The sequence below is a fragment of the Stenella coeruleoalba genome (assembly GCF_951394435.1).
Source record: "Stenella coeruleoalba genome assembly, chromosome: 17".
Taxonomy (NCBI): domain Eukaryota; kingdom Metazoa; phylum Chordata; class Mammalia; order Artiodactyla; family Delphinidae; genus Stenella; species Stenella coeruleoalba.
The window spans coordinates 50,222,221-50,236,213 of record NC_137163.1 but is presented as its reverse complement, the minus strand read 5'-3'; the positions used below and the strand labels follow the sequence as shown (position 1 = coordinate 50,236,213).

At 33.9% G+C, this 13,993-nt stretch overlaps 1 protein-coding gene across 1 annotated transcript in view; it reads right to left on the bottom strand.

Annotated features, from left to right (window-relative positions):
• Positions 1-455: 455 nt before the first annotated feature.
• Positions 456-13,993, bottom strand: part of MMP16 (matrix metallopeptidase 16) — a gene marked incomplete at its 3' end in the record, with an annotated part of 341,610 nt that continues 328,072 nt past the window's right edge. The window contains exons 9-10 of the mRNA XM_079902241.1: positions 7,393-7,508; positions 456-790 (exon numbers count right to left, since the gene is read on the bottom strand). Coding sequence (XP_079758367.1) covers positions 456-790; positions 7,393-7,508 — 451 coding nt within the window. The remainder of the gene's footprint in view (positions 791-7,392; positions 7,509-13,993) is intronic.

The following is a 13,993-nucleotide window of genomic DNA, read 5'->3' as shown; positions in this document are numbered from 1 at the left end:
ACGTTCAATTGTGGGTATTTTGTTTAACCTTTTCTTTTTCCTTGCTGTAAAGCAAAAATTTGTGGGTTTTCCATTTTGCTTTTTTCCCCCAGAAATGGGCTCAGACATCAGAAAAAAACATATTAGAAACCTTTAAGAAGAATCTTTTCTTCTTTTTCCTCTTTAGGTAATCCTGAAAATTTACTGGGCATTGAGCGTGCAGAGGAAAGGCCTAGAACTGAATGACAAAAAAAGACAAAGGACTGAAGAACGGCAGGTACTGTGCATCATGGAAGCTTCCCCATGAGTGCGTTTCCATTCATGTGCAGGACCAGCAACCCTCTGGGTTTGAAAGGTCAGCCCCAAATCAGGCTGCCACAAGCCTGCTCCTAGCTAGGAAACAGCATAACAGCTCTTGTCTTGAATCTCAAGTTATCACAAACTCCTAGAAAAGAAAGAAAGGAAAAATCCCTACATCACACCCACTCTTGCATAGAGCGTTTACAGTACAGTATGTGGCGGGGTGTTCCTTTCCTCTTGAACTGGAACACAGTGTAAACCAATACAAGGAGGCATAAGGCCAAGATGCAGGGAATGACAATAGCTATGGCTTTCACAGTGCTGGCTGTGTTGTCCAGTTTGATGACAATGTCTACATCATCTGGTGGGCTGTGTCCTTCTTTATCTCTGTCTGTTGGTCCGTCACAGCCCATAAAATCCTTGAGGATGGATCTGGGATATCCAGGTTCTACCTTGAGTATCTGGTTGTTGAATTTCCAATACTCCTTTCCTTTGTAGAAATACGTAAAGCCTGGTGGGGGGAAAACACACACACACAGGAACCACTTATTTGTAAAAGTGTATATGTATAGAAATTTAATTAAATAGGATACTTAAAAGATGTATGTTAAAGCCACTCAATTTTTGTAGGAAAACACTATTCCCAGATCAGCTGTCTATTGAAATGGATCTGGCACTTGTCCTCCAGAAACTGCGCCCTCAAATGCCTAGGGAAAGCTCAGCTGAAAGAGAGAAATAATATTTGCACAGAGTTGTTGAAAGACCATGCTTTATACATCTACTCTTAGTCTACACTGCAAAGAGAACTTCATACTGTTGCTCGCTTATAGGATTGCTGGTACAGAATTACACATTAGTGTGAGAATATCAACCTGTATTGAAAGATGCCGAAACAGCCTTATAAACAGAAGCCCTGTTTGCCCTCATGCAGCTATTGAGGACATTGCGCAATATATCATAAGGAGGCGTCTCCATGAAACACCTCAAAGGAAATTTCTAATCATCTTAGCATCAGGAATAGTTGTACTCCTCCTAAGGAACAAGTTTGTTTTTGTCATTTGGAAAAGAAATCACAAGAAATCATAAATCACGAAACTAAAGGTGATTTCCTTTGTATGCTAAGAATTTTAATAAATACGTATTTATTGTATTTTGTGCAGTAACCTTTTTCAGCTCTAGGTCATGCCCATTTTGTCTCTTCTTTTGTCCTCATTTTTTAACTTTCTTATTTACTTAGCTTATGTTAAATTTTTATCACCTAGCTACATTTTACAGAAATTCTAAAGCTATTGTTAATCCTTTTAGAGTAAAAGATGAATAGAGTATAAATAAATCTATAATTCTATCTTTAATACTTCCAACTAACATATATTTCATGGGGGAGGAGGTAGTATGTAGAAGGCTCAAGTAACTTAGCAACACATATGATTTATGTTCCAAAACATTATGGATGCAGATAATAGATTTGTAAACTTGTGACAATTAAACTATAAATATGTGTTTTTCTTAGAACTATTCTCTTAACTTTTGTGTTTTTTTTCCTGGGAGCAAGCCCAGGTTTTTTTTTCTGTCCATATCTCTTTCATGTCAAGTTTCTTTGTGACTTTGAGATAAAATTCAAGAAAATAAGAAATGTTTTAATGTTATAATTACTTAAAAACTATATTTTGGGAGATGTCTAATTTTGAATAGTATGCCTATTTTTGAGTTAATAATCATAAATGAGGGTTTTTCCCCTTCATTATTGAGTACTTATTATGGAAGAATCACTGTGTTAAAAACTTAGTAAATGGGGCTTCCCTGGTGGCGCAATGGTTGACAGTCCACCTGCCGATGCAGGAGCCTGTGCTCTGCAACGGGAAAGGCCCGCGTACCGCAAAAAAAAAACAACTTAGTAAATGACATCTTTTAATCCTCATAAACACTCTGTCAGGTAGAATTAGCTACCTATACTTTTCAGGCAAAGATACTGAAGCTCAGATAAAATGATATGCCCTAGTCATGTTGAAAAAAGGATTTAAATCTTGGTCTAGCTTTAGAGCCTGAATCTTAATGATTTTTCTAAGGCCAGATCCTTTAGAGATTTTTGTCTTTTCACAAATACTCCTTGGTTCAACATCACAGGTGGTGATAGACAGCACTCCTAAATCAATAACAACAAAAAACTCTGACATCTCTCAAAAACTTTCAGCTAGGATAGACCATCACTTCAGGTCACTTCATTCTAGAAATCATTCTGTTCAATGCCATGAAAATCAGCTATTGCTTTTAGTTTTGAAGGGCAGTTTTTCAATCAGAACAACTTGCCAAGTGAAAACAGGTGTATGTAGATTCAAATTTTTCTGCATGCAGGAAGTTGGTATTTGATCACGCTAATGAACTCCAACGTAATTACCCAACAAGCTTGGATAAACAAACGTCGAGGGCCTGCCAAATAAAGTGCATTAGATGATTATAGTTGAATAATGGCATTGATCTAGAATGAAACAGACCTTCCAGACAGGTGAATGTACTTCTTATATTTGTAAACTGGAAACCAACAGCTGGAAATGTCCTCATCTTTAATGTTTAGTCAAAGCTAATTACTAAGAAACTACTGGGTATCACATAAAAATTCAGAAGTTTCCATTTTCATATTTATCATGTCTGCAGGCCAAGTTTTATACTAACACACTCCATATACAGTAGAATTATAGTTGGCTGAATACACTTGTTAGAGGTAAGAAGTCTAGTCAGCAGGAGTTAAGAGAATAAAAGTAATTGAAAAGAAGTAGCCTAAAATCTTGGTAATAGAAATCTGTCAAACATTGATCCTGAAAAATTCATCTCATTCAATAATTTTTTAACCATTTATGAAATATTAGTGGGTTGAAGAAATGTTTATATACTCATTTTTTTTCTTTTGTGAGTAACTTTGATGTTATAATCTTGTAGATGTTATGCTTACTAAGAGTAGAAACTTCAGATGAACTCACCTGAAGTATCATTTTTGAGAAATTCTGAGGTAGAAGTCAGTTAGGCTGTAATGAATTATATGATGACTTTTTTTTTTCCTTGTATTTGACTGGTTTTCACTGGTGACTGTTCTATTGCTTAGTCCTAAAATGTAAGGAGAAATTGTCTACCATAGCTGCCTTGTTATAACTTCATAGAAGATCCTGCATGGCAGTGCCTGTGTGTTCTCTGTTTTCTACTATTGTATATTTATTAGTAAAAGTTAATTAATGTTTAACAAATGTGAATGAATAACCTGGGTCTTGTGATAATATTTGTTTGAATCCCACGTGTAGATTTTAACAGAGAGTGAGGGTCGGGGTAGAGAATTAATACACCAACAGAATCAAGAGTAAAACTATTTTAACAGGCTAAAAGTGGAGCTATAATCAGTAAAATAAAATGCAGCAGTGTTAAAGCAGAATCTTTTATTAACCTTAAAATTGCATTTTCTAAGGAGAGAATATAGAATACCTAGGAGGCAGGGCTTGACAGCAAGTAACTTAGAGATTTGAAGGTGGGTAAATGCAGTGATTATTTACTACAATTTTAGTATAAGTTAAAAACTTATGCCATTGTTTAAAACACTGTCAAAAGCAAGAAGAAATAATTCATATATATATATATATATATATATATATATGGCATAAGTTAAATATCATTTGGATTATTGTAGCTATTTTCAGGGGCTAAAAATAAAGAAGAAAATAAGAAAATTGTTAAATTAAGATGGTTACAGGTGAAAACTGGGATGATGATGGATTAGAAGCTATATTCTGAGAAACCCTAAGGTATATCTAATATGACAAAATGAAAAATCTGGCCTGACATGACAGATTGTCAATTACCTTAATGGTATAATGTAGGAAAAGATGTTTTAATTTTTCCTCTTTGGAGAGAGTGCATTAGAGAAATTCAGTGAGGCTAGAATGGTCTAGTTTCAAACCGTAGACATATAATATCACCACTTTCATGATCATGAGTAGGTTAATTAAACTAGCTGATGCTGTTTTCCTCATTCATAAATAATTATAAGTGAGGTAAAGAGGTATTTGTGTTGGACAATTAAATTAGATAACAAATTTATGTAGCACAACTGATAGATGGTGGGAAGTCAGTAAATTGCACCACATATTCACATTTCATTGGCCAAGGTGGCAGAATTAATATCAATAGGTATTATAGGAAGGCATATTCCACCTTAATATGAAAACATCCTTCAAAAATCTATAGCTCAATTTTAAGCTTCTGGGATTCTTTTTTTTTTTTTGAAAACTACCATAAGGAGAAGATCCCTAGGAAGAAATTCCTACCTTGGTGGAAGGGTGAAGAATTAGAGAAAACATTTCATTGCTCTATCATCTCTGATTTTATGACCATCAAGTATCATATGCATGGACTTATCCTTATAGGGAATTACTTTGAGTATATAAATTTATTTATATTTATATAAATATAAGTGTGTTTACTCAATAAATTGAACTTGATCTTCTATAAAAAGCATAAGGGAAGAAGTTGTGTAAAATTTGAATTCAAGGTAAAAAAACACAAGCATGAGATTTGAATAGAGAACTAAAAGTAGAGAATTTGCTATTGGTAGACTATCTAGACTAAGACGTTCCAGATTGATTAATATCACTACCCTACAGAACAAGGGTTTCAAACAAATAGGAGATCTCCTTCAATGCAGGGAGTGAAGGTCTAGAGTAATGGAAGGGATAAAATTAATTTCAACAACTAATGTTTATTGAATGGTTACTATGTACCTGCATTTGAGAGTTTACACTAGAGGGGATAACAAACAGGCATATAAATGGATTGTTGTAATATGAGGTTTTGAGGGCAAGGGATGGTGTACCAAAAAGGATATTCAAGGATTCCTGAAAGATCAAAAGTGAGCTCAATGTTGAAGGATATCAAAGAAAGGGATGGACCAGGTAAGGTACAGAAGACATAGATGTGTTGAAGTTTCATCTGTATTTTTTTGTCATTTGTAAGCACTGGTTTTTCCAACATTCTTTGTTTTTTTGCCAGTATTTTACAAAGTTAATCTTTGCCATGTGAAAATAAAATATTAAATTCTGAATGTAAGGAAACCATTTATACTAAACAAATATTATTTTCAGATGGACAAGAATATGAAAAATCATGGGGCAAGATGCAGCCAGAAGATTTTTTTGTTATCTTTATATAATTATGATTTATTTCCAGAGAACCTGAATCAAATCTCAAATTTTAATGGACTTACAAATAGAAACAGGGAAAAAAAAAACCAGTTAATATGCTAAGGAATTAAGGTTATGTGTACTTTTTCAATCTTTTGAAATAATTATTACTTATTTTAAAAGTTTTTATTATAAAAGTTATATTCATTTTAGAATATTAATAAAGGAAAGAAATTGAAAAAAATTTTATCAAACTTGCTATACTTAATCACTGGTAAGGTCGTGGCTTAATTTTCTTTGCATATATTTTTGTATAGTGTGTGATAACTTTTATTGAGGGCAGTCTAGAGCAGTGGTAGAACTTCTGTAAAGGTAAGCTAGAGCTGGTTTTATCTGGACTGAAACAACCCCCTTTAATCTAACCTCAAGAAATCTCCTCTCCCCCTTAGATTCTTAGTGACAGCTCTAATTTTAGGGGATCATCTCAGTTTTCTGCTTTCCATGTGATTATCTTTCATGTTTTTTCACTTCTTTGTCTTCTGCATCTTCATAGTTTGTGGAGTTTTTTGCCATATATTGATATGGTTTTACTGCCTCCAATTTGACTGCATTGTAACTTTATTTTCTTATTGATTTCCTTTTTATCTCAGACAGATATGTTTCATCTCAATCTGTCCTCTCCTGTGGATTTCTGCTTTTGTCACATACAGGCTATATATTAACTTGATCCTTTAATTCTCTGAACCAATAGAATACACAAAAAACTATAATTCCAGTAAGTGCTATAATCAGGGCTTCAAGGTTCTTTTTGACTTAGCATACAGTGTTTTACTTGTGGGATATCCTTACACAGAATGTAGTATAAATTACATATAACAATGGTCAAAACAATGGTCAAAACACAGTTTGTGTTTTATTTTTCTGATTGCTATCATCCTGGGTGTCAGTTCCTTCAAGCTTGTACTCAGTGTAAAGCTTTCTTAAACTCTGGCAATTTGCTGATGATCAGCCATTGTTTTCAGTGGGTGGTGTCAAATTTTCATTTTCCCCTGTTTCTTCATTATTTTTTTTCAATATTCCTCTCCAAGATGCATTTAATTTTCCTCTTGCAAGTGATGTTTATTTTGTTCTTGTTGCATATATGTTATAGATTTTTCATGCTATTTAGGACCCACATAATGTATTATTTTCTTCTCATTCTTATTATAAATCATCTGAGAGAGTATTTTCTTTTTCTCTGTATTTCAGTTTGATGTCACTTTCCTTTGTTCTGGAATATTGTGTATAAATTTTATTTTGAATTATTATTATTATGGTTTATTTCTACTTACTAATCCCTGAATGTGGAGAGAAATGTTCAAACTTTACCAACAGATACAGAAGTATTGATTACCCATTGCTTGGCTAACTTCCCTTAGGATCTGGCTGAATCCCGAATCCTGAGATGGAGAACAAGTCAGCTCTGTGATATGTTTCTGTTATTAATCAATCATACATCTACTCTAGCCTTACTGTATTGAGCTGGGATCTTTCTTGTTTGCTGACACTATAAGCCAAAGGTACACATGAAAAATTATAATCCTCAACATGCTGTACAATCCTCAGCCCACATTTATAACATATCTTCTTTGTGACCAGCTCCTGTCCCACATACGTCTGTTATTATTATCTTTACATGAATTTTAGTAGAAAATAGGTGAGGTTACTTCAAAGGAATGAACACTCTTCATTTTTAAAAATTACTTTTTTTTTCTTATAAACTAAAATAGGTTGAGGTTAAAAAAACATCTTGAGCATAATATTAAATATAAATCTATGAAGGAAATTTTATATAAATGTAATATGAGATAGCCCTAGTATGTTACTTTCTAATCATTTAGCATAGTGAACAAGTAGGATAGATTATTCAAATACTTAGTAAGCTCATGAAATATATAATGCACATGTTGCATACCATTTTCTTTGTGCACAAAGGCTCCCTGAGGAGATTCGGGGATACCTTTCCAGACTGTGATTGGTTTGGGATAGCCAGGATCCATGGTTTTCATTTCTTCACTATATCTCCAATACCTGAAAAGGATAAATAAACAACAACAACACATGCATAGAAAAGACAATTATGTATACAAACAATAACAGCTAGCTAGCATTCATTAAATCCTTGCTGCATGCTACCTATGTACTTGTTAGTGATTTAAAGAACTGATTTAAATCATGCAAAGACAGTGTATACAATTTATTCTGTTTCCTTTTTAGAATATGCTAAAAGTGGATATTTTATTTTATATTTATTCAGTCTGCTAAAAATTAATTTTAAAACTCTAGCTAAGCATAGTTACAATTCAAAAGGGTATCACCAACCTATGTAGAAATCAGAGGTTTTCATGATTTTTAAAAATCTTACTTAGGCACCAGAATACATCATTTGAAATAAGCATAATCTTGATCCATTTACCCATTCATTTATTTAACAAATATTTATTGAGTATCTACTGTGTTTCTAGCATTACTGTAGGTGCCAGTGATACAACCTTGGACAAAACAGACATGCTCCAGCTCTTATCAATCTTATATTTTAGGATATGTAGAGATTACAGGCAAAAAAAAAAAATGTCAATAAGTGCATACTATCATAGGAGGTGGTAAGATCTATTAAGAAAACAAAGCAGGAAAAAATACTGGATAGCAAGGTCTTTGATAAGCTGTTGTTTAAGCACAGAGCAGAAAGAAGTGAGAAGCAACATTCTGTAGTTTTGGGGAGCATAACATTCCAGGTAAAGTAACTAGTTATCAAAAGTTTCTGTGGCAGGCATAAGCCTGGAGCACTTGAGCATCCACAGTGAGGCTAGAGTGACTAGAATAGAGTTAGCAAAAGGGAGACAAGGTCAGAGTGGGAACCAGCACCTGTGATTAGATAGACCCTTAAACTATGGCAAAACCTTTTGTTTTCCTCTAAGAGAGATGTGAAGCCAATGAAGATTTTGAGCAGAGGACCTTCAAGATATGGCTTATTTTTGAAAGGAACGCACTGCTGCTATGAGTTCAACAGATTGAAGGAGGTAAAGTAGAAGAAGAGATACTGGTTAGGATGTCATTTCAGTAATCCTTGGGCTAGAATGTGTACTGGAGAACTGATGATGATTCAAGGGATTGGGATATTATTTTGAAGAAAAAGCCCAAAAAGCTTACTAATGGATTGAATGCAGTATGTGAGAGAACAAAGTTGAGCATAACTCAAGAATTTGGGGCCTGAAGAACCAGAAGAATAATGTTGCCATTCAGTGAGATAAGGAAGCATGGAAAGGTAAGTTAAGGAGGTTTGAGGAATTGTGAGTTTGATTTTAAGCGTGTTAAAATCAGATGCCTGTTAAACAACAAAGTAGTTGTTGATGAAGCAATTAGGTATATGACTGTAGACCTTAGGGCAAGTCTTGACTAGAGTCCTTGGTGTATAGATGGATAAACAGATAAAAGCAAAGCTTGCTAAGAGTCAGAACTCTCAGAGCTCTCATCCCTTCACAAGGTGGCCATTGGGCCACTTTCACAGACCCACTAGACATCTAAGGAAAAAATTGTGAACCTCCCTACTTTGGATCACTCATTATTGCTTATATGTTCTAAGAGTCAAAATTTTTATGTCTGAATGTTCAAAAGGATTGACAAAACTGGGGTGAAACCATTGGGAGTTCACAGTGATATTGCCTATTTTAGGGCAGGCATAATGCTCTATGCATTATACCAAATGTTTATTCACTATAAACTCATGAGAGAATTGCCATTGTCTCCATTTGAGAGAGGAGAATTCTTGGAGGACAATGACTCATAACCAGTTCTGTTCCATTTCAAAAGTCACTATTCTTTCTTCTACACATACCAAATATGTTTGACAACATTTTCTCCCCCACACCACTAAACATCTCTTAACATATGCTAAAGGTAGCATTTCACGAAGAGATTTGTGAAGTAACACACAATGCATTATCTTGGGATTAGGCATTTAGCTTAAATCAGAAAAAGAGAAAAAATATCCAGTCTCTTCTGTATATTCTCTTGCTTCAGGTCTATGGAGAATCCTTTATCTACAGAGCTGTGGGATCTCATAAAGAATGTTTTGCTATAGATTCCCAGATACCTCAGATAAGTAACATGTGGAATATTAGCACTTCTTCCATCTTCAGTATTCACATGGAAAAGAAAAAAAGATTGTTTCAGGATGTATCCCAATAATAAGTCACAAAGCAGATTTTATCCAGACAGGAAAATACACTGTAGAGGTGTTTGTCATAGATTCTTATCACATAGAAGATAAGGGCAGATTTGATAGAGAGATCAGGAAAAGCTTCAGGGAGAAGCACTGAGCTGAAATAATGGTAGCCAGCCCTATCTTTCTGAAGAAGACAAGTAGGGAGTGAAAAGTTCTACCAAAGCTAAAGTATATTTTCTTTCATGGAAACATCTGCTTTTAAGTTATTTTTGAATATTCCTGTATCACAGAACACGCTGCGATGAATATAGCATGGTTAATGGGGTTGAGATTGCACTCAGAATCTCCAGATCTCTTCTCTCAAGTAAATATTTCAATGGGATTTCCATAGTCATATATATTAACTGGTTCCTGAAGTTGATCATAAAGAAAAGTTCTCACAGAGAAATCATCAAATACCTTATTTCACGGATTCTAAGATACATATTTTTTCACATTTCACATCTCTATTATAGGTATTTCACACCTCAATACTATGTCAAAGCATACTGGGCAGAGTTTTCCCCTCAATGATAGATTAATTTATGATGTATCTTACAATAAATGGCATTTTTAGATGGCATAAACCATAACTTAAAGAAAGTTTTAAAATTTTGCTAACCCAGGAATAATTTAAAATCCTAGGGACAATGGGATCACACTCTACATATGATTTAAGGAAGATTACTACATATTCAGAAACCAGGTTTGTTCTCCAAGATGTAGTTATAACCCTGTTCATGTAACAATACCTATTCTTCATGTAGTGCTTTGTAGCTATAAAGTAAATTTATATACATACATTATTTTAATCTTATTTCACTAAAATCCCTCAAATATCTTTTATATTGCATATTAAAACATACTTATGCTGAGGTCCTAACATAGATATAGTATATATGGTCATGCAATTCAGTCAGTGATAAAGCATTGGGCATCATATTATTCAAAGGTAAGGTCTTAGTCACATTTGCTCTTCTTGAATGTTAGAGTTGAAACTCAAACTAATGGTCTTTGATTCATAGTTTAGTACAATTTTCTACCACAATTCTGCTAGTGTTTCCCTTGACATAACACTCTTACATTAATCCCCCTGTCATCTTACCCTCTTGGGGCCCTCACTCAAATTCTTAATGTTCATTGTGTCAATATAATTTTCCTTCATCCCTTGCTCTATTTGCTTATAGATCCATTTGCCTACCAACACATTTTTGAGCACTTATGGGCAAGACACATAAGATTTATTGAGATCACATTTCAAGAAAATATTTATGGAATGTGAATTTTATTGTACCCTCTAGTAGGAGCATAATCCTGGTATGATAAAAGAAATTTTCCCCTCTTTTTGTTAGTAGATAATGCAAAACTATAACTTGGGATCATTTCACCATCTTTGAAAAACTCAGCATAAGATTGGGCCCTCAGGTTACCTGCTGTGTCAGCTTTGATATATGTCCAGTAAACTTCAATGTGATTAGAATCATCTAACTATATTCAATCATAATATTATTGAGTCCGTTATATTATTATATATACACATTATATCCAGCTGTCTTATAAAAATGCCTAGGCTTATTCATAAATATAGGTTTGCATTTTAATTTCTAACATATTTGAACATATTTCAACATGAACAAAAAAGCTCATCCCACCGATATTTTTCTCCCTGAAAAATAGGCTTATAGGTTCATTGAGAAGTATATTAGCATATTCATCTGGAACATTATGTAAATAAACCACTTGGAGGGGTTTAAGATTTAGATATTATAATGGAAAAATTTTGGAATTTTGTGCAGTAAGGTCAGCAAATGATAGTAGCTATTATAAATAAAGCTTATATTTTTTTCTTCTGATATATCAATAATCTCTGCAGTAGAATTATGACTTTAAATTGCTGATTCTTTGAGAAAAGCATTGTAAATCAATCCTTTAAAATAAATTATGAATGGAAATGGGATTTATTCATCACTTTTTAGATTTGATCATGAGTCATAACCATAAGACAAAACAGTTGTCCATGTAATAGTATACAACAATTTCTTAAATTCTTTCTGTGTGAACAAATAAATGGTATAGAAAATTCTGAAATGACATACTTTAATGTTTCTGGATGCTGAACTCAAACTGAACAGAAAGTGGCTCCAAGGTTGATTTCATATGATCCGGTCATTTCTTCATCCACTTTGTCTCATTTTCTTACTCTAGAGTCAGACTACTTGCCTCTGTTATCACAAAACCCAGGGCCACTTTTATTCACGCCCAAATAATCATACAAAATCTCTTTCTTCAGAAGCCTTATTAAAAATGTAACAGAATTGAAAATATCAATCTGTACTCTGTTGGATAATTTTAAAAACACAAAAAGGAATTACTTCATAAACACACACCTTAAGCTATAGGAAATAAATGTATTTTTCTGTTTGGCTATTAGTAATAATAATAATAAAACAAACCAAAATAGATCTAAATTTTATCTTCTTTCTTTGAAAATGTCTTAAAATCCTAAACGGTTCAGCCTAGAATGAAGTATGACAAGAGAGTCTTGGGTATATTTGTGAGAAGATGCTGAGATGATTTAGGAACATAGCATTTTAGAGCTAAATGCTATGAAGATCAAAATGTATCCAAGTATCAAATTATAGTATATTAAGAAAAGGGCAAGTAGGAGTCTGAGGGACTGAGTTCCATGCTATATGTGAAACAGTGAAACTGGACATTTTAATCTGAATTTACAGATCTGTTTAAAGAACCATCATTTCATCTACACTTCTTTAGCTATCTTTATACGTATGAGATTTCATGTCGGCCCTTACTTTCAATACAATTTATATGAAATTACTTTCAGATCTGTGCCTCCAACCCACCTTTCCTTGTGAACTGTTACTACCTGCTTGATTTCTCTAATTGGTGTGTAAGCAGGTATCTCAAACCGAAAACGAACATTTCAAACTCTTAGTCCCCTTCCCCCAGTATTCCTTCCTTTCTTTGCTACATCTTCAGAAATGGCACCATCTACTCAGTTATTTAGGCAATAAACCTAGATGTTGTCTTTGATTTGCTTTTCTCACCTGTAAAATCCAAGCCATAAGAAAAACTTGTTATGATTACATACAAAATGTAAACTGTACTCTTTGCTCCATCTCCACTGCTACCATTGTGTCCCCTTGTACTGCTTCAACAGCCTACCAATTAATCTCCTTGCTTCCACTTTTGAAGTCCATTCTTCACACGGAGGCCATAATGATGTTTTTGAATACATATCAGAACATGCACTTTCCTGTTGAAAACCCTCCAATGTTTTCCATTGTACTTAAAATTTAAAAATCCAGTCTTTGCCATGTTCTACAGGGCCTCATAATCTGGTCCCTGCTTACCTGTGTGACCTCCTTGACCACTTATCCACTATGCTGTAGCCACAATATTTTTTTCTGATTTGAATATTCTAACATTTTTGCTTTTGTACTGCTATTTCAGGTACTTACAACACACTGTTCTGAATAGCTTCGTGTGGTTGAAATTTCTCCCCACTAAAGTCCTTGCATCAGTGTACCCTTCACAATTTAGGCCTTTCTTGACCTCCACACTAATTTCCCAACCACTCTTTACCACCCACAAGCCTCTATCACATCATCACCTATTATATTTCTTGTAGTGTTTCTCAATGTTAATGTATCAGGGTCATTTATTTCTTCTCTGTTTACAACTATCTCCCCTAATAGAATCTAAGGACCATGGGAGAAGAATACGTGTGTTTTATTTTTACTACTATATCTTCATTACCTAGTACATGTCACATAGTATGTGCTCAAAAAATGTTTTAACTAAATGAGTGAGAGATATGCCAAGATGAGTACAGAAATCTTATGCAAGAAGGAATTAGAGCTATTGAGAATGTAATGGGCTGTCTCATATTTATGCTGTCACCACAGGCAGTCAGGTACAGAAGGATGAATACCTATGGAATGTAACTGAGGCAGTCTAGACTTTGGTAGGAAGTGAATATGATGTAGGACTGACATATGGCAGCACTTGAATCAAATATAATTTAAAGCTATGCTTTGTTTGTCTAGCAAATTATATAAATGATTCTGATTTTGAATGTTTTTCTAGAGTATTTGTACTTTCCAGCTCATCACAGTACCTATCACTCCCTACTGCTGTATATATTACTCCTATACCCAGCACTGTATATATTATTTGCATGATCCCTTAAAGCAATTGAGTTTTTTACACCAGGACTAAGTTGTCTCTAAAATCCTTTTCTGATCTTAACCTTAGAGAAATAGAAATCTGTTTTACATTTTTTTAAAAC